Source organism: Pagrus major, chromosome 18, assembly GCF_040436345.1.
Source record: "Pagrus major chromosome 18, Pma_NU_1.0".
Lineage (NCBI taxonomy): Eukaryota > Metazoa > Chordata > Actinopteri > Spariformes > Sparidae > Pagrus > Pagrus major.
Window position 1 is genome coordinate 20,226,727 of NC_133232.1, and position 21,385 is coordinate 20,248,111.

The 21,385-nt window shown below is 41.5% G+C and overlaps 4 protein-coding genes across 4 annotated transcripts; 3 read left to right on the top strand and 1 right to left on the bottom strand.

The window, feature by feature from the left end:
* Nucleotides 1-1,106: 1,106 nt before the first annotated feature.
* Nucleotides 1,107-3,070, top strand: LOC141013443 (protein Wnt-8a-like). The gene is made up of 6 exons (XM_073487180.1): nucleotides 1,107-1,177; nucleotides 1,276-1,309; nucleotides 1,449-1,587; nucleotides 1,956-2,081; nucleotides 2,173-2,315; nucleotides 2,504-3,070. Exons 1-6 carry the CDS (start codon nucleotides 1,107-1,109, stop codon nucleotides 3,068-3,070), a joined length of 1,080 nt encoding a protein of 359 aa, XP_073343281.1.
* A 543-nt stretch (nucleotides 3,071-3,613) lies between these two features.
* On the top strand, nucleotides 3,614-5,409 carry LOC141013462 (protein Wnt-8-like). The gene is made up of 6 exons (XM_073487210.1): nucleotides 3,614-3,675; nucleotides 3,770-3,803; nucleotides 3,903-4,032; nucleotides 4,392-4,517; nucleotides 4,625-4,767; nucleotides 4,852-5,409. The coding sequence occupies exons 1-6, from the start codon at nucleotides 3,614-3,616 to the stop codon at nucleotides 5,407-5,409; spliced, it is 1,053 nt and encodes a 350-aa protein (XP_073343311.1).
* A 9,044-nt stretch (nucleotides 5,410-14,453) lies between these two features.
* Nucleotides 14,454-15,511, bottom strand: syce3 (synaptonemal complex central element protein 3). The gene is made up of 3 exons (XM_073486315.1): nucleotides 15,447-15,511; nucleotides 14,987-15,095; nucleotides 14,454-14,894 (listed from the first exon to the last, which is right to left on the bottom strand). Exons 2-3 carry the CDS (start codon nucleotides 15,093-15,095, stop codon nucleotides 14,719-14,721), a joined length of 285 nt encoding a protein of 94 aa, XP_073342416.1. The 5' UTR covers nucleotides 15,447-15,511; the 3' UTR covers nucleotides 14,454-14,718.
* A 1,370-nt stretch (nucleotides 15,512-16,881) lies between these two features.
* Nucleotides 16,882-18,245, top strand: foxi3b (forkhead box I3b). The gene is made up of 2 exons (XM_073487621.1): nucleotides 16,882-17,482; nucleotides 17,677-18,245. Exons 1-2 carry the CDS (start codon nucleotides 16,882-16,884, stop codon nucleotides 18,243-18,245), a joined length of 1,170 nt encoding a protein of 389 aa, XP_073343722.1.
* The last annotated feature ends 3,140 nt before the right edge of the window (nucleotides 18,246-21,385 follow it).

Sequence of the window (21,385 nt, forward strand, 5' to 3'; positions counted from 1 at the left end):
ACTAACTTCTCTCGCATCGAGTCGCAGGATGAGCATGTAATGGTAGAAACTTGGCTTGATGACTTGTTGACGATCGCAGTGATTATGGAGGCTAAATCAAGGAAGATAATCAGCCGAATTAAATGTGATGGGACGTAGATCATCCCAGATTTGAATAATGAGTGATCAATATTAAATTTAATCTATTTTTTTTTTTTGTTTTGGCCAAAAGTCCTCAAGTCAATATAATCAACAATAATCCCCCGATTTTATTGGTTAAAACCTGAAACGCTTGTGTAAATTCCAGACTGTTTTCACACCAAGTTGTTTCCCAGGGAAACATCTATTATCCTATTATCACGAAGATGCCAATGCCGCCGATGTGTGAGGCAGTATTTACATGACTATAAACCATCAGCTCCTGAAAGACTTTATGGCTTTGTAGTCACTGTCTTTCCCACTGGGACACTGGTGCCATTTCCCAAATGTTTCCACCTACACATGAGGCCTCACGACGGCATTCAGTACTGTGTTACCTGGATGTGATGTCATGTGTTTTAGTTTAAGTTATCTCTTCAAACCCCCTGATAATAAATCACTAATATTATTATATCAATATAATAAAGGCTTACATGTGCCAAAAAGTAATTATAACGCAGATTACGCATCTCCTGGCATCATTTTAATATCCCTAACTTTACGCATATCTAAAATTAAATGCTTGTGTTAGTTTATTTAACAGTCTGCTTATTCATATGAGATGATGTATACTGATTTAATTCGCTGGATAAGCTGCAATTCGTGGGAAAAGTGTATACGGATTAAAGCCTGGGAACGACAGGTGAATGAATGAATGAATGAGGGGCTGTTTAACTCTGCGTCGTGTCTTTGAAGTGCAATAACGCACCGACGGCTCCTATTTGTCTATAGGACTCGGCAATCAATGTCGTCGTTGACGCGTTTTCGCAGCGGACCGTTACCTGCGGGACGAATCTGTCAATCAAAGGGTCAAGACCATATAAATATCATCAGCGCGGAGTCTGGCAACAACTTCAGTTGCCTCCTTCTCTCTTGGCTCTCATATCTGGGATACGAACAAACAGGCCTCCGTTTGGAATACAGCCGCTATGGGACCTCTGGATCTCCTTCCACTCATGGTCATGTCCATGTGCTGTTGTGTTCATTTTGCATCAGCTTGGTATGTCACTTATATCTTCCTTTTGGAGAGATTCATTTAAAAATACTGGTTCTATAGTGACATGGAATTAACGCAGCTGTCTTGTTTTCTTTCCATAGGACGGTGAATAACTTCCTCATGACTGGACCTAAGGTAAATACATGTCTATCTGGACACGCACTGTGCCAAAACCTCCTCTGGGGCATCCAAATCAAATATAATAGCTGATTTTCAACATCATGAACAAATTATCTTCCCCGTTGTTTAACACAGCCCTTGTTTCCCTCCCAAGGCTTTCCTGACCTACGCCAGCAGTGTGCAAATGGGCGCACAGAGCGGAATACACGAGTGTAAACACCAGTTCGAGTGGGAGAGGTGGAACTGCCCAGAGAACACGCTCCAATTATCCACACACAACGGCCTCCGATCAGGTAAGAAAGCTTCTATCCATATTTCTGTATCATATGCAGCAGAGTGGAGTGTTGGCGAGGTCAATTCCATCCAACTTTGGTGAAGGGCTCTTGCGCAAAGTTAATCTTTCAACACAGAAAGGGTGCTGTGGCTGCTTGTGCGCTCTGGGCTCCATGAATAGCGACACAACCAAACATAAGCAGGAGGCACATTGATAAAATACCCAACATGACCAATATTTTTGCCCCTTTGAATCAAATTATGACTTTACGCACGCTTTACGCGCATTTTACGCACGACATTTGAATGCTGCCATTGCACATTTATGGTGCCAAATTGGATTGCAAAGTATGACATCGTGGTTTGCTTTCTTTGTCACTTATTATAGCCACAAGGGAGACTTCTTTTGTCCACGCAATCAGCGCGGCCGGAGTGATGTACACGCTCACCAAGAACTGCAGCATGGGAGACTTTGACAACTGCGGCTGCGATGACTCCAGAATCGGACAGACAGGTACATTACCATTCCACGCCTCGTCTATTTCTAATCAGACTGAATCACTTCTCTTAGAACTGAATAATAATGTCCATTTTTGAATCCGCAGGTGGCAGAGGATGGATTTGGGGAGGCTGCAGTGATAACGTGGCGTTTGGAGAGAAGATCTCCAAACAGTTTGTGGACGCGCTCGAAGGTGGGCACGATTCGCGCGCAGCAGTCAACCTGCACAACAATGAGGCTGGCAGACTGGTAAGATTTAATTTTCAAGTTTTTTTCATCATTTTAAATGGGCAATGATCTTAAATTAAGACAGTTGCAGATCAGGAAAGGGGTGATTTTAATGTATTCTGTCAGTGGCATTTACGCACGCGTTCCAATGCGAAAAGAAGAAAGTTAAAAAACTAAATTTCCAACTAACTCTCTCACTCTCTTGACAGGCAATTAAAGCTACCATGAGGAGAGCCTGTAAGTGTCACGGAGTGTCTGGGAGCTGCAGCATCCAAACCTGCTGGATGCAGCTGGCCGACTTCAGAGAGGTGGGCAACTACCTGAAGACGAAGTTCGAACACGCAAAGAAACTGGAGATGGACAAGAGGCCTGTGAGGGCCGGGAACAGCGCGGACAACAGGGGAGCCATCGCGCACACTTTCCGAAGCATCGCTCGGACGGAGCTCATTTACTTGGAGGATTCCCCGGATTACTGCGTCAAGAACCAGAGCCTGGAGTATCAGGGCACGGAGGGGCGCGAGTGTCTGAAGGGCAACAAGAACATGTCCCAGTGGGAGCGAAAGAGCTGCCGCAGGCTGTGCTATGAGTGCGGCCTCAGAGTGGTGGAGAAGCGCATCGAAGTCGTCAGCAGCTGCAACTGCAAATTCCACTGGTGCTGCACGGTGAAGTGTGACAGATGTACGCAGGTTGTTACTAAATATTACTGCGCGCGGAGAGACGGCGGGAGAAAACCGCATAATAAAACGAAGCGCAGGCACCGTGGGCGCCGGCACTGAATGAGCATCCCAGTCACTTTAAATTCATGTTAATGGACACAAAACTATTCCATCACCTGAAGACTTTTAATGCACTTTAGCTTATTGATTTGATTCTGCGCATGAATCAGATTTTGTGGTTTGAAGGACCAAACTCTCCACACACACTCGCTCGTTTATCTTGGTCTTATTTGTTGAGTTTGTCTTCTGTGAAGTCTGAAAGTTGTCGAATATTTTATATGTATTTTTGATTTGAAAATGTTAATAAATATTTTTCTACAATATGAATGACTCTGTCTGATTTGTCAGGAGCTATAAATTCTCATTCAGTTATTTGTATATTGGTGTCTGGTGTCATACAGCCTTGGGGAAGAAAATAAACTGTCGCCCTTTGAAGTGCGCATATAGGCGTTTCCTGAATCCGTCAACCAATCAGCTTTCTTGGACCCCGGAGACAAAGAACAAGAGTTCCATTTGTTCTTTATCCAAATAAAAGAGAAAGTTGCAGCACACAGGGCCAAAATAACCAGAACTCTACTCTGAGGGCTAAAGGTGGAGATGAGAATGGTGCATTCATTATTTTGGCTCCTGCCTCTTTTATACAAAATGTGTCCGGGACATGCTTGGTAAGGGACTATCTCTACTGTATGTTTGTTTGTTTTTTCTCAATCAGACTTCTTAACAATTGACGTCATTCTTTATCCTCAATCTTCTTCTTAGGGTTGCAAGTAACTTCCTTATGACGGGACCAAAGGTAAATAGAAAATACTTTCATTGCTGGGATCACCATGACAAATCAAGTTTTAAAAACAGGAGTTAAAAAGCCCACAAACTGACACTGCCTCTCCCGCAGGCCTATCTCACCTATGCAAGGAGCGTGCAGGTGGGCGCACTGAGTGGGGCTGAGGAGTGCAAACACCAGTTTGCGTGGGACAGATGGAACTGTCCCGACAGCGCGACCCAGCTCAGAGGACTGAGACGGGGTAGGTGCAGATTGTGATTGTTTTAAAGCTGTGTGCAGGTCCGCAACAGCTGAGACAATACATCCATGCGTAAAATGCGCAAAGGATATAATATTGTTTCCATACAATAATGCACCGAAATAGAAAATTTTTTTGTAGATTCTGTATAAGAGTCCACAAATAAAGATGACTCTGTCAGTTACATATTTAAGTTTAGTGTATTTTTATGGAGCCTATAGAACTCCATTTATTTTTTTGTCATTTTAAGGTGCATTTTATGTATTTTCCTCATAAATATTCACGGGTATCTTTAATTTTTGAAGATGATGAATTTCATGAAATGCCTCTGATGTAACACGCGATTGCCAATTTCCCCTCAGCCACCAGAGAGACTTCTTTCGTCCACGCCATCAGTGCAGCGGGGGTCATGTACACCCTGACCAGGAACTGTAGCCTGGGAGACCTCGACAACTGCGGCTGTGATGTCTCTACGAACGGAAAAATCGGTGAGGTTTCCTTAAAACAATATTATTTTATATCTTGTGGCCATATTAAACACACAGTCTATTCGATCTGGAAGCATTTTGAGTTAAAAGTGATGTTTTGTGTGCAGGCGGTCGTGGCTGGCTGTGGGGTGGCTGCAGTGACAACGTGGATTTCGGAGAGAGGATTTCCAAACAGTACGTGGACGCGCAGGAGACAGGTCAGGACTCCAGGGCTGCTGTCAACCTGCACAACAACGCAGCTGGCCGGCTGGTGAGTTATGATCACACCACAAGAGTTCATCTGATATTGTAATAGTTTGACGTCAACATTGAGCATCCCCTTGCTTTCCAACAGGCTGTGAAGGCAACGCTGAGGCGCATCTGTAGATGTCACGGCATGTCTGAGAGCTGCAGTGTGCAAACATGCTGGACGCAGCTGTCAGATTTCAGAGAAATCGGCAACTACCTGAAGATCAAGCACAGCCAAGCCCAGAAACTAGACATCGACAAGAAGCGCATGCGGGCAGGAAACAGCGCGGACAACCGAGGTGCCATCGTGGACGCGTTCGGCAGCATCGCCCCGACGGAGCTCATCTACCTGGAGGACTCCCCGGACTACTGCAGGAGGAACACCAGCCTGGGGCTGTACGGCACCGAGGGCCGGGAGTGTGTGCAGCACGGGGACGGTTTAACGCAGTGGGAGAGGCGCAGCTGCCGCAGGCTGTGTCATGAATGCGGCCTGAGGGTGGAAGAGAGGCGTACGGAGGTGGTGAGCAGCTGCAACTGCAAATTCCACTGGTGTTGCACGGTGAACTGTGAGGACTGCTCTCAGGTTATAGTGAAGCATGTGTGCGCCAGGAGGGAGGGCGGCGATGGGCTCGGCTACAGACGGAGACACCGGGGACCCAAATAAAGAACGTTTTATATGAATCTGTTAAATAAGAGGTTAAATGTCTGTTTGCACTTTTTATTCCTTTCCACGTCTTCTTGTATAAATACTTGAGTGTCTATTTATGAATGTTGTGTTTTGTTTCATTAAAATAAAACTTCAGAATAAAACACCTCTGGATGTCACGTTTCATTTCAGTCAATAAAAATACGCACTTGGTTATTTTACCTAATAAATCTTGGGTGTCAGTGGATTTTAAAGCAGGGCACACAAGCGTGTATTAGAATAAGAATAGGCTGAATACACTTAACAGAGGATTACACGGATAACATGGTGCAGTTCGCACCTAACCGAGGTGTTGATCCAGCGTTGATCCACTTTGATGTCAACGTGTATTGATTTCATTCAAAGAGGTTTTCAAAGACAATTTAAGGAAGTATTTTCACCGCTGCAAGTTACTTGGCCTGATAATCCGGGACAGGGCCCATCTTGTCTTTTTCACCTCCCACAATGCAAATGTATCACAATGCATCAAAGCGCGTGAGGTGGAAACGCGTTGACACACTGTGATAGACATTGTGTCCGAACTTCGCTTAAGTGGGCCAGATATTACACTGTGAATCCAGAGAGGATTCCAGGAGATAGACGGCACTCACATTCCTCCTTTGCATGCGAGTTAATTTCTAATCTTATAATTTGCAAGTAATTAGTTCTAAGAGGAGCCTCGACTCCGCCCACTGGCCTATCTGTGTCTTAAGGGCCATTCATCTGCCTCCTCCTTCTACCCCCTGTATCTCCAAAAATCTTCCTCTCAGCTGGACGTGTCATAAATCTGCCACTGTCTCAGTTCAGTGAGTGATGGCATGGATATTACCTTCGTGAGGGGGTCCATGCTTGAGGGGAAGGGGGTGGGAGTCTAACAGACACAACCACTATCTTTAGAAGCAGTAAATAACAAGATTAAGTGAGAAATTACAGCGTGCATAATCATATCGTTACACGAAAGATGTCACTTTAGATTCCTAAGATCTCTGGTAATATTAAAGGAGCACTGTTTAGTTTATTGGGAAGACGTTTTCATCAGAAGAGAAAGATCTTTATTGACTGATTTTTTTATGCCTAAACAAACTAAACAAACTCTGTTTTCATGACTGAATAAACTGAATAAACAAACTGACCTTAATGGACAATATAATTTCATACTGTTTCACTTTGTTTACATGTGGCGGACCCTGCCGCCTTTCTAGCTTCAAACAGTGTTCTGGGGACCTTATTTTTCTTCTGAGAACAGCTTGTTTATTCACTTATGGAAAAAATAAGTAAGTTTGTATTATTACTTCATTAATATTGTCAATATTAAACTTCTGAGTTTGAATTTCTTCTCCAAAATGACATAGTGCCCCTGTAATGGAGTCCACTTTTCCCATTTTGGCCAATACTGCTTGTCATTTATAAAAAATACACATAGCTTGTGGGTAATGATAACAGTAAAAAAAAAAAAAACACCCACACTGCATTTGAAGCACTTAAAATCGCTGTAAAACAAAACACAACTCCGTATAAATGAATAGCATTTGGATAAATGTACTTTTTCAGGCACAGGAAATGTCTTACAAGAAGGATCAGAAAAGTTGAGAAAGTACGACCACTCTGACAGACCAAAACATCCCTCCCATCCTTCCCATTTGCTTCTGGGGATGTCCTGTATTTCCCATGATGTCCTGCTGTGTGTTAATGAAGGTTTCGCCTCCACTGGAAGCCCGCACTGTTCCGCCCCTTACCTCTGCCCTCCACTGAGTACATTATTGGCTCCATATTGTACCCATATGATGCTCATGCTGTTGTTTGACCACATCGGTTCTTCCATTCACGGCTGCTGATAACCCCTCTTTTCCCTAAAAACAGTAATAACTAGGTAGAGGGTCAGTTATATTCACTATTTTTTCAGCCTGCCTCTACAGCAGCAGTATCAGGTCTTTCGTGGGGGGGGGGTATGTTTCCCAATCAGGACAGAGGAGGAAAACAGAGGAGGAGGGGTGGGCTGATCTCCCGCAAGGACCCCCCAGGAGGACTCATGTATTCACCCAGACATGCCTGGGGGTCTACGGGGGATCTGAGCGTGATTGATCATCCCCTCTCTCTGCTGCCCTCCTCTCTCACCTGGGTGTGAGATACCGAGAGGAATGACACAGGACAGGCAGCGGCTGGGATACAAGATCTGACACAGCCTCCAACAAGGTTATGAAAGCATACACGAGATGAAACAATACGACTGAAAATCCATCCAACCAACACTCCAAAATCCAAGGAGTCTTCATTTACTGTCATAATAACAATGACAAGAAAAGACACTTTGCTTGAAAAATGACTCAAACGATCAATTATCAAAACAGTCAGTGATAGAATTTCTTCCGATCAACCAATCGATTAACGGACTAATTGTTGCAGCTCTACTAACCATATTTAAAATTGTTTCACAAAATCTGCATCTCTCATTGAGATCCTGCTGTTCATTAAAAACAATGATAACCACCATATGTAGCTACAGTGCATACTTGTGGTGGTGTATTTAAGTGTGAGAAAGGAAGTCAACAGTGACTATGTTTAGAGATACGTAGATATACTCTGCAGCAGGTATATGAGCTAATATTAAATGTCTCGAGTCATTTACAACCACTGAAACTGACTACTTAAACCTCTTACACACTATAAGACAACTCACCACAGGTATATTTAAAGGGCAGAGAGAGCAACAGTTTTGTGAGCTCAGTGCCAAACACAAAGGTCCTGCTGTCATTCAACCCTTCATGTTTCAGTGGATGTGAGACTTACAGGAGACAAACATGAGTTTAAGCAACGTTCCCTCTAACATGGAGGTGATGGGATGGAACCCCCAAAATCTAGCTGACTACATGAGGAGGGTGAGTAGTGAAAAAGTAGCATTTTCAGTATTTGTCTTGTGTTATTTTTAGCCAAAGAATAATGAAGTATAGTTCTTAACACTAAATCTACAAAGTGAAATGTGAAGACTAAGCTACTTTGTTGCTTTTCAGGTATTTATTTAAGTCAATACATGAATTAAAAGTAGGGCCGCACAATATGGCAAAAAAGTAATATTTTGATTATTTTGTACCAAACATGTTTTCTGACTTCTGGAGAACACGATTTTTCGGCCAAGGCAACTATTCAGTAGAAAAGTACTTCATTATAATGCTGTTTGTCATAATTGTACCTTTACATTGCAGCTTCTGCAGTGTGGATATTGCACCTGGCCGTACTGCGATAGCGATAATATTCGATTAATGTAGCAGCGCTAATAAAAAGTTAATTTGCCAGCTCTAAAAGTGTGCAACGTCTTCTTCTCAGCTTAAGTTATCAGGCTGCGACAAAGCAGTGATGAAGAGCGGCATCACTGGAGCACAGTTCATGGTGAGTGTGTCTAAACCTGTGGTGGCCTTTGCACTTATTTGCTATTCTGAAATATTCAGAGAAATTGATTTACTATTTCTTACTAATACTCAAATCTACTCATCCAGCAAATGACTGAGTGTGACCTTCAAGTGTTCCCCAGCCTTTACGTCTCGTAAGTCTGACTGAAAATATCTTTCTTTCTTTGACATCAGTTTTCCAATGAAAATATTGATAAAATATGTATCAGCTGACATCTGTTACAGCAAATATGCTTATTGTAGCCATGTACGCATGACAAGGCGCAAGAGGTTATATCTTATTCTGTGACATCACAAATTCTGCATTAGCCTGCAGGAAATAATGGTAGCTTGGGCCACACTTACAAATAACCATGCAAAGTAATATACCTATACTATACTGGTAATGTTTTGCTCTTGTATCTCTATAGAATAATTACTAAGATCCAAAGTGATATCAACAAGGGGGAGCAGAAGAAGGGCTTTGGTCTGAAGTAAGAAAACAGATTTTACAGCTTCAACTGAGTGTGTAACTGTGACCGATCAACAAGTCTTGAATTTAATATTTTTTCTTTGTACAGATCAAAGGCACAAAAGTATCTAAAAAAAGGTAAAGAAGACTTTGGTTTAAATATGACACTGATATCATAAAGCCATCTCTCCTTAGGCCTGATACTATTGTTTTTTACAGCTCCACTTCCTACAGTATTTGTACAGGAAGAAGAAGATTGGAACTCGGATGAGTTTGTAAGTAAAAGGCCACAAGCAACTTAACGATACAGACTTTGGGGTCAAAGTGAATTACTAAATGTAAGTGACAACACTACTAATGTCACGTCTGCTGTGGTCAGGACAATGACAGTGACTATGAGGCTCCACTTCCGGAATGGGGCGACGACAGCTACACGTGTGAACTAAATGAGTCACAAACAGCTGAACAACAAGACAGTGACGAGGCCAGCGAAGAAGAATACGAACAGCCTCCCCCTGAAGACACAATGATGCCACCTCACCACCCAAGAGTGGCCAAACTTCCTGACAGGCCCTACAGAGGTAACAGAAAGCAGCCCAGACACAAGTGCTGTACTGAAGGAAATGCAGTCATATACAGAGCTGCAACGATTAGTCGATTATTTTGATAATCGTTTTATTCATTTTTCAAGTGAAAGCATCAAAAATTTGCTGTTTCCAGCTTCTTAAATTTAAAGGGTAAATCCACCAATTTTACATATTGAAGTGTGTTTGCAGGAGTACTACTGCATATGTGAAAAAAAAGTACTGAAAAACCTTTTCTGGCCCCAGAGGTAGCTGCGTGTAATCTGATAAATAGCCTCAAATGATTTCACTTCATAGCAAAGTTGCATTGTGGGTAATGTAGGCGTCAGGTTTTGAAAAGAAAGATGAATGCATGGAATAAGAAAGGCGATATCTGTGATTCTGCTTTATCAATTTGATAATTTGTTTTGATATAGTCGACAATGAGTTCAACAGTGTTATAGGAGTGCAATGCTAGACCAGTGCACTCCTTTTCAAAACTCGGTGCCTACATGACCCACACTACAACTCACCCACTGATTGATACCACTGGAGGCAATTTATCAGATTACACTCAGCCTCCTCTGGAGCCACAAAAGCCTGCTGGAGCCTGCTTTTCTTTCTCGTTTATGAGAGCAAATAAAAATCTTTGGGTTTTGGACTGTTGGTGTTCATATTTCTCCTGGCCATCATTTTAAATGTGTGTATATGTGTGTAGACCATGTTCCTGAGCCGCCAACTGCTGAAAGGGCCTCAAAACCTCCTCCCAATCCACCAAGAATAAACCCTGCCCTTCCAAGACCTTTCAAAGCAGCAGGTGATTGTACATTTAATGACTCCACAACCAACCGATTCATTGATAATGATGCTTATCATCTCAAACCTTGTGTAATACATGTTTTCCCATTTTTAACAACAGCCAGCCAACCCAGTCTGAATATTGACAGGAGCAAGAAGCCTGGACTACCTGACCCACCTCAGAAGGACATTAAAAAATCAAGTATGTGCTGCTTATTATGTAGTGATTGGAGTAGTTTTAACAGTATAACAGCAGTGTAGTAATCCTGTCACAATATTATGCATTTCTATCTGATACTATTCATCATGTCCACAAGAGGGCAGTGCTGTCAAAGCTCCTGGCTTATCCACCAAAAAGAGTTTTCTCAAAAGAACCCCCAAACCTACAGAAGTCTTCAACAGGTAGGCCAACCCGATCAATTTATGAGCCTAGCAAGCCCTTCACTCTGGGAAATGCAATGGTAAAAGTTCTTTCGATTCATTTCTCTCCCCCCCAGAGCAAGTAAACTCAGTCCACCTCCTCCAGTACCAACACAACCTGCCATGGTTAATGCTTCAACAGCAGGACCAAGAAGGGTGAGAATCGAAAGTGGAATCATAATTAGATCATAATTTCCATATGTAATGTGAGCACACATTAAATCAATATTGCATAATATTATTTTGACATATATTTTAATGAGTAATGATTTAGGTGGAAATTGTTTGTATTGCATTTAATTTTCACTAAAAAAACAATTTTAAAATGATTATGTGACGTTTTCTGGAGTCTGTACCAAACAAGCATGCTCCACTTGGCCATATTGCGATTTCAATAATATTTCAATTAATTGTTCAGCACTAATATTAGAGATGAGATGTTCTGTGCAATTACACTCTTTGGAGTACTTTCTCTAGGGAAACAGCAGATGGCAACGTTGTAAAAGAACACTGCAATTGCAAACGAGAAATGAGGAGAAGAGTTACTTTATTTAGTCCTTACTTTGACAGTTTTATTATGGTGCATCCAGGGTTTGGATCCTGGCTGGTATGGAGGAAATGTGACCAGACATTTAGCCGAAGTTGCTCTCAGAGAGGTAAACAAGGTCAGGTGCTGCCTCTCACACTCTCTCATATATTCTCTTTCTGGAGCAGAGACAGACACACACACACAAATATACTTAAAATTCACAGAATTGTATTTGCAGTAATATGTCAAACTGTGAGAGTCTGTATAAATGGATTTGTCCACATTTATAGGATGGGGCATTTTTGGTGAGGGACAGCTCAAGAGGCTCGAATGAGCACCCCTACACCCTGATGCTGCTAAAACAAGGCAAGGTGTACAACATCAAGATCCGTAAGCAAGGAAACTCCTACTCGCTCGGCACTGGCCTCAAAAGCACCAAGGTAAACTGAAAATAATGATACTATTATCTACAATGTTAAAATGAGAGGAAAAAGTCAGTGTGTCTAAAAGTAAACTGAAACATTCACATCTTGCGGCACGCCTTGGGGAGTGTTTGATGCTGACTTGTGCTGCGCTGCGTCATTAGGTCCCTGTCATCTTTTTTTGTGTTACTGCTGTGCTGTAGAGTTTCCCCGGGGTGACGGAGATGATTACCCATCACACACACACCCCACTGCTGCTCATTGACGCCACAGACCAGAGCTCTGAAGAGCAGAGCCAGTGTCGCCTGCTGCACCCTGCGGGAATCTGACCAGCACCGACAACAAGCTTAGTGTGGGCGGCTGCCTCTGTGTTTCTCTATGCTAATTTGTGAGGCTTGTTCAGAAGCCTTTTCGGAACAGCCGCACAAATGCCACAATTTTTACAATCATAAAGGCCACTGTTATGTAATCCCTCTTTTAGTAACTTGTATTTTTAGAAAAGGAATGATTTATACATGGCTGAAGGTTTGTGTATTTTATTAAACTACGTTTTTTCAGACACACAGCATTACCTCTGTTCTTCACGCATCAGTTTCAGGTCATGCTGGGGGGCTGCTGCTGCTGCTGCTGCTGCTTCAGTGCCTCTTGGACTTTCAGAAACGCCGACTTGTCAGGGTCGCCAACACAAACGATCAGATCACATTGCCTCAGCTGGGTTCGCACTGCAGGCACAAAACAAATAACCTGTTTCACACAAATGCCTCAAGTGAACACAGTTGTAAGATGTCCAAAAGTTACATCTCAGAACATATAAGGTACATCAAGGGTGATAGTACTTAACAGGAAATGGCCTGAATACTATACATTCCTCTTTGTATTGTCCTTTTATCATACAGCAGTACTACAAGTGACACAAAATACAGTATTCAACAGAAATATATTGCACTGAAACCATAAATTAAATCAAACACTAATTCTATACATTAATTCTAACCAGGTTTTGAACATGTTGTTTATTCATTCAAAGTAAAGTACAAAGTAACTCTCATGTATACTAAATTAGCTTGATTTTTGAGTGTGGTGTTTACTAAGTGAGTATTAAATCTTTGGGAAAATTGTTGTCTTTTAGTTTTTAGTACGTTTTCAAATTAGAAACTGACACAGCGTTCTAAATTCAGTTTGATTGGCATCTGTATGAGCATCATTTCTCGTTAGTACAAAATGGTTTAATAGGTTCATTTCTTCTCAGATCTGCAACCATTAATCCATTAATTGATTAGCTGATCGAAAGAAAATCAATTGTCAATTGCCATTTTAATAGCAGATAAATAGTTTCAGTCATTTTTCAAGCAAAAACGCTCGTTCCATCTTCTTACATGTAAGATTTGCTGCTTTTCTTTGTCACTTATAATAGTAAATGAAGAGTCTTTTGGTTTTAGACTGTTGTTTGGACAAAAGACGCAATTTGAAGATGTCAGTTTGAGCTCCTGGAAATTGCGATGAGCATTTTTGCCAATGTTTAGACATATTATAGACTAAACCATTATCCTTAATCATGTAAATAATCAGCAGATTAATCACTAATGAAACAATCATTAGTTGCAGCCCTATTTCTTATATACTACATTCTAAAATAATATATTATAAAACAACGGCGACAAAGCACCAGGTGTAATATTATCATAAATCCTCCAATTTGTTTAATAAATTATAACACTCTGATACTGGTTTCAAGGCTTTAAGTTATAAAAGTAAGGCTGTAACCTAGTAAGACAACACAGTAAAAGCATTTGACTGCCTCTTTGCCCACAACTGTCCCCCATGGCAAAGAAAAGATGTTGCAACATCATGTCTCACATCAAAAGGTCTGAAGGACAACCGGGTGTGTAAAAATCCTTCAGTTACTCCTATCTGCCCATCAGCAGAGTGCGATCTGACAGACATCATGTAGTATCATGTAACTCTGCACTGCTGACATCTACAAGCAAGGCTGCGTTGTGCAGCAGTTGGTTTATAATAATACACTTTTGGTTATCACATTTCAGATCTAGTGTAACTGTTACATCATGCGCTTTGCATATTTGCAAATCGATCATCAAGGTCATCTTACTGGCATAATTGATGCCTGCTGACATTTCCGAGGTGTGAAGGGAGTACATAGGAATAAACTGTCATACGTACGTGCCAGTTGATCCATGCAGTTAGACAAGGAGTCCAGCCCTTTCAGTATGTTATCCACATCAATGCAGGTAGGTGAGGCAGCTTGTTCTGTGCTCTTCTCTGTGGTTTCCATCTAAAAAATAAAAGCAAAAGAACAAAACTGGCTGAAATTCTGGACGCTGGTTAAACAAAAAATAAATAAATATAACATAACATTAGCACAATCAGAATAGATGCCAGACACCCAACTCTATTAAATAAAAACAACAGAGCACATTCAATTTCTATTTCTTTTATTTGTTTTAATCAACAGGTTAAACAGATCAGAACACTTCAGTGTCTACAAAATACACAACATTTGCAGGCCATGCGACCAACAACACAAGCAGTCAGAGAGCAGAAACATCATCAGTCAACTTCTACTTGTTGTAGCAAAACAACAATGAAACGAGAGCTGTAGCCTTTACTTTAAAACAACAGAAAAGGCATTTTAAACTGTTTCAACATCCCCTCAGTGCAAGTGAAAACTATAAGAGCTACATCACATCTGAGGAAGGGTTGGTGTGGCAGTAGGATCAGGACAGTCGTCCATCTCTGGCTCCTGGTCTCCACTGACAGCAGCTCTGCATCGATGAACAGCCTCCTTCAGCCTACTCATACAGGTCTCCACCTCGGTCACCAGTGTCACCATGTCATAAGCCATACAAGTCAGCTGCACTACAGGTGGACACAACACACACGGATGAAATAACTGCAGATACTTAAGCTGTCCCCAAACATCGTCAAGTGACATGAAGACAGTTACATACGTGACATGTTTTCGACGTTTTCTATCATTCTCTCGAAATCCTCGCTGAGCTCCAGCACGTCGTTGTTGCTGCTTTGCTGCAGCTCGGGGATCGAAGATGATTTGGCCATCTAGGTCCACAATCCACAAACAGAGGTATGGCTTTTATCAGCTCCACAAAAAAAAATAACTTAATCTAACGCCGTTCCTGCTGTACAAACCAGTAACTGCGTGGCTTATATTAGCTGTCACTTAGTCACTATCAAAAACTAACTTCGGCTAACGTTGTCATGGCAGCACAGTCCATGGTTAACAGCTAGCTTGCGACGCTGCGCGCTAATGTTAGCAAGTTAGCTCGGTAGCTTCTTCTAACGTTTAAGATTCTGACTGGTTGTCGCTTGTCTACAGGGACAATGCGTAAACTAGCTGTGATTTTAATCGGCAGTTAATTGGGTTAAGTCGCATTATCTTATCAAACTAACCACAGAAAGCTTTTCTTCAACGCCGTAGTTTGAGGCTCCGTAGTTTTCCACTTTCACAAACGGTGTGTTGGGCGCATGAACTACTACCTCGCGCGCGAGAGTTATAAAAACAAAAACACATCCATGTCCCCTCCAGGCCTCCGTATTTTAACCTGCTACACTCTAGAAGTAATAATTCTGAACATTGGCCTTTAAAATATTGATTGAATATAATATAAATAATGTTATATATTTCTAATTAAGCTACATGTGCTCCTGTCACTGTAATGCACTTATCACCAACTGTCAGTGTTGTAAAAAGTACCCCAAAGTCATACAAAGTAAAACAATATAGTGTTAAAATATTGCTTATATAAGTATATAAGTGGAATAGTACTTGAGTAGACGTCGTATAGTATCTGATATTAAATGTACTTAATTTAAACTTTTACTTTGGCAATCTGAAAAGTAGCAAGTAGCTAACGTGAGCAAAATAAACGTAGTGGAGTAAAAAGTACAATATCTGCCTCCAGAATGTAGTGAGGTGGAAGTATAAAGTAGCAGATAATGGAAATACTCAAGTTAAGTACATGTACCTCAAAATATTTACTGCAGTACAGTACTTGAGTAAATGTACTTAGTTAAATTCCATCACTGGCTGTTGTTCCTATCCTACTGTAGGTACTTCTACTACTTCTATTATATTTTTTACTGCTAAACCTGGTTAGAAAATGCTACGATATTGTTTAGTTCTTCATAATTATCACAATTTATTTTTAACCTTTTAATTGTGGCTGAGGCTTTACAGAAATACTGTTAATGAAATAGAAGTAGAAGCAAAAAGTTGTCTGTTGACTGTTTAAAAGAAACAAACATTAGCCATGCTGTTAAGAAAACAGTCTCTCTTGTTACTGTAGGAAAAGGTCATTCATCTTCACAACAACTAAGCTGACAGCAGGAGCAGCATGTAAGAGAAAAAAATAAAAGCTAAATAGGCCAGCCAGTATTATTTCAGTCTGTTTAAATTTGCATCATAACCATCATAAATTTACAGATGACTGAACTCAATTAATGTTGGAATAAGAGCTTGAGTGGAAAATTATTTAATTGAGGGTGAACAAAACCCCCTGGAGGGACTTAACAAGCTGACAGCAGGAAAAAAACAGAGAAAGCAGGAATGGAGGACTCACCTGAGACAACAGCCAATGAAACGAGACAGGGGGCGTTTCCAGGGAAACAGATAAAGCAGGTATGACAGGTGACAAAGAGACAAGAAAGGGCTGGAGAAGAGTAGACAGCTAGTACAACTTGGAAGCCATCAGTTGAATCAACACACATTCAAATACCTGCAAAGGTTTGAACAATACAAGGACTTTCAGGGCTGGAGAAAATCACTGCAAAAAGACGGAACGGGAGGACAAGGAAAGTTTAAGAAGAGGTGAGAAGAAATTTGACAATGTCTTCATTTGAGGCCCAGGGCCAGTCTCCTCCTCGGTGTGGCCCACAGTTCCCAAGCCTCGGCCAGGAGCCACCTGAGCTCAGCATGTACAGTGACTGTTACTACCCTCCTCCCTCGCTGCCGAGTCCACAGCGCACCACGCCGACCTCCTACGACCTGAGCGACTACACCACCTCCTCCCCGAACCCTTACCTCTGGTTCAACGGCTCCGGTATCAACACACCGCCATACCTGGCTACTACCGGCCCGCCTGGCAACCCGGGCCCTCCCTTTGTCCCTCAGCACTACGGCATGCAGAGGCCGTACCTGGGTCCTGCTGGAGCTGGGGGTCCGGGAGGGGAACTGAGCTGGTTCTCTCTGCCCTCACAAGAAGACCTGATGAAGCTGGTCAGGCCACCTTATTCCTACTCCGCTCTGATCGCCATGGCTATCCACGGAGCACCAGACAGGAGGCTGACCTTGAGTCAGATATATCAGTATGTCGCTGACAACTTCCCTTTCTACAACAAGAGTAAAGCAGGCTGGCAGAATTCCATCAGACACAACCTGTCACTCAACGACTGCTTCAAAAAAGTACCAAGAGACGAGGATGATCCAGGTAAGATTTTAAATTCTGTTTTTGTTTATTTTTGGCTCTGTTTTGAAAGACTAATATGATTAATTCATTTCATTTCCACTTACAGTTTCATTGTGTTGCTTTTTCAGTGTTTTCTTGGTGTGTTGAATACCGTAAAATGTTCCCATTTTCAAATTGAATTTGAATCTCACCAATTCTACATTCTTACATCACAGGCAAGGGCAACTACTGGACACTGGATCCAAACTGTGAAAAGATGTTTGACAATGGGAACTTCCGCCGCAAAAGGAAGAGGAAGTCTGATCCCCTCTCCGGTGGTGATGGTGGTTCAGGGGCTCCGGAGTCAGGCGACAGCGAGAGGGGCAGCCCCAAACACTCTGCCCTTAACATCTCCCCTACAGCGGACAGGATCCCCTCCCCTTCATCATCAGGCCCCGCACCTTGTCTTAGCAGCTTCTTATCTGAGATGTCTGGAGTGACCACCACAGCAGCCGGTGAGGTGGGAGGCGATGGGTTAAGCAGGCCACTGCAGATCAACCTTCCTTTAGATGGGCCTCACAGACCCACGCAACCTGGAAGCTTTAGTAGCTACTCCCCCAACTCAGGTGGCCCAGAGTGGGGACCACAAGTACCAGGTCCCCCTGTGCTCTCTTCTTCACCAACCCACTCTTCCCTTGGCTACACCAGCCCCATCCTGAGCCAGTACAGCGGGTCCAGTGGGCATTTCTACCCTACGCTTGGCTCGACAGGAATCATCTACCATCGTGAGGGCACAGAGGTTTAATAAGACATTAGAGGGGGAAATTTGATGAAAAGACTCTTGGCAGGCAATTTACCTTTAGAGAGGTTCTGTTGTGACACACACACACACACCCAAAGTATGTTTGCGCTGACTGAGACAGTTGAGATCACTATAGCGTGTGAAACTAAGAAGTAAGAGGGCTTTGATTCCCACAGGAACGGCTGAGTCAGCCGCAATGGACAGCAAGTGTCACTCCCTGAAACCGCAGCCAGCCTCACTATCAGATCCTCAGTCAGCTTTTATTCGACCTAAAGCCAGTCTCTATCAGATCTGACTCATTATTAACAGATCCCAGATCTGATCTGCTGACATCAGGCAATTCCACACCGCGCTATCTGTGATTCTTTGATGGTATCACACATACACAATGCTCAGACAGCACATTTAGAGGAGCAGTTAAATTACGCCATTGTCTAGGAAGTGTGTGTGGAATGAACAACAGGTGAAAGGTAGACTTTCTGTCATGTTTTTTTTGTATAAGGAATACATCTGATGAACTTGCAGTCTTGGTGTCTGATACAAATGTGGTAATTGTACTTTGTAAATATGTCAATGTGTTGTTTAATGTTATACATTTATATTGTTGGTTTGTTGGTACGACTGTTAATGTATAAATCGGATTCCTAAATGCTATATGCTGTGTATGCTGTGTTTTTGATATGAATAAAAGGTTTAAGAGATCTACAGTTGTGTTAAACATTTTATTTCTATAATGAATAATTCATTGGCTGAATCATTTCTCCCAAACACCCCACCCCCTCCCAAAAACAAAAAGCGAGACATTAAGCACTCACTGACAGAAAACAGTCCTGTCAGAAAAGCGATGACCAGCAGTGTCGAACCTGCATGTCTATGTAACCTAATCTCTGTGTGATGGATAGTTAACTGCTCCTTCTAAACGGTAAAAATCCACATTCCCATGCTGTGCCTCCTCGCTACACTAAACACTGATCTCCCTGGCTGTCGCACCACTTATGCAGAGATACTGCTGACTGGAGGCAGGCAGCTTTATCACACGAGAGGGACCAACTGTAAAAGGCTGCAAGATGCTGGAGTGTGAACTAACTGCTACATAAGCACAGTTTATGACATGCTGATCCATAATTACCTTTAAAGTAGAATGCGAGGATGAAGGAAGTTGTTCAACGTTATGTGGTGTGAAAGAAAAACATTCTGTACAAGCAATAGATGAGTATGAAATTAAACTTTATTGACTTAAGAACAATACAAAGAGAATCAGAATGCTTTAATCTGTGACTGCTATTCATCAAAAGGTACTTAAAAGGAATAGATAGATACAGTTATATAGATTACATTGAGATAGTGTTTACAAAAGTCAGTTGTGGAACAATCTGTGTAGTTGTACAATAAGTCAGATGCACCACAGTAACATGAATCTGAGTATGAAGGTGCACTATGTAGTTTTGGGGAAGAAATTGTAATCAGAAAGAAAGATCTTTATTGACTGTTTTTTAATGCATAAACAGACTTAATAAACAGACTCTTCAAACAGTGTTCTGGACCTTATTTTCCACTGAGAACAGCTTGTTTATTTAGTTATAGAAAAAATAAACATTTCAGAGTTTGAATTCATTCTCCAGAACGACATAGTGACCCTTGAAGACGTATCTATGAAATTGATTATCAGGCATGGAAAGTAACAGAATACATGGATTATGTAATTAGGATGCAAACAAAAGGTAACTGTGTTCCGGTAAAGTTACAGAAAAAATATGTAATTAGATTACAGATGGTGTGTATCTTACAGAAGACACACTTGTTACGAGGATTAAATAAAAACCATATTATTGATATTTTTTTCTCTAGTCTTTATTTGCATATATTTGGTATTCAAGTCATCCATAAGTAACAGAAACTAATCAAGTTAACTTTAATATTGTGATATTTGGATTACGTTGGTAACTACATTTTCAGGAAACGGAAGCTGTATTGGAATACATTTTTAAAGCAGCCCTCCCAACCCTGTTGTTTACATGTTACTGTCTGTTTTATGTATTGGTACAATAATTGTAATCCATTTGGTAACAATCATAGTTTACTTATCATATTCAAACATTTGCATCACATTATTATGTCCATGATTCATCTACTAAACTGTAAATTTGGGCTTTACTTAATCATTAATCACCATCAAGTTAGTAATAGCCATTTTCCATATTGGTTAATTTAATAACTTAAGTTGTAATAACCAAACTGTTAATAGAATTGTACTTAATTTACTTGGTTTTACTCTGTTTTCCTTCACCTTTTATTTAAATGAAAATAAAGTCAGGGATCAGTGTGACCCTTAGGCCTTTATTTACCCTGAAACACAGGCAGCATGACAGTCATTTACACTAAACACAGAAGTAAAGAAAGGAGGACAGAACACACACTTCAAACCCAGATCAAGTGGAATTTAACATCTTGGCACAAGTGTCAAAGTGTAATAGTGGTTGGAGTTTAGGGGGTCAACCTGTTGAAAATTTGCATAACTGATTCCAAAACAAGCGATGAGGTTGCATTATGTGGCTCATAAAGTCCCACTTTATTAGTTTTGTCAGACTTGCGAGCATATCTGATTTAACTGCGTAACTGTGATGCCTCACGCTGTGCCGTAAACCTCAGGAATCATTCATGAATCATGACTGTGCCAAATCCGTATGCAAACAGATCATCTTTTACTGCAGATATTACAGCCAGGATTAAGAGCTTTAAAAAAAAAAAAAAAAGGCAGAGAGAAAGAAGCGGGAAATAAGCAGAAAGGAGGGGAGACAAAAGAGAAAAGTACAGTAAATATGACAAGTATCACTGTCCCAACATGTCGCGCCTGCATCCCAAATTGTCTTGGCACTTTGAGAAGCTTGAGCAGCCAATTAGTTTTTTTTTCGTTTTCGCTCCATATCTTATTCAGACGTTAAGCTGGCAGGTGAAAGACGTGGCACCGAGAGTAAGGGTGGCCCTCTGCCTTGTCTTTCAGACTATTTGCCAACAGAAACATCATAAGGCTTTTGTCTCTGAGACTTCATTAACAGCAGTCATCACCTTCTGCTGTCTCATTCAGACAGTTTTCAAATTGATGCAAATTTGCAACTGTTAATCATGCTAGTGGATGGGAATGA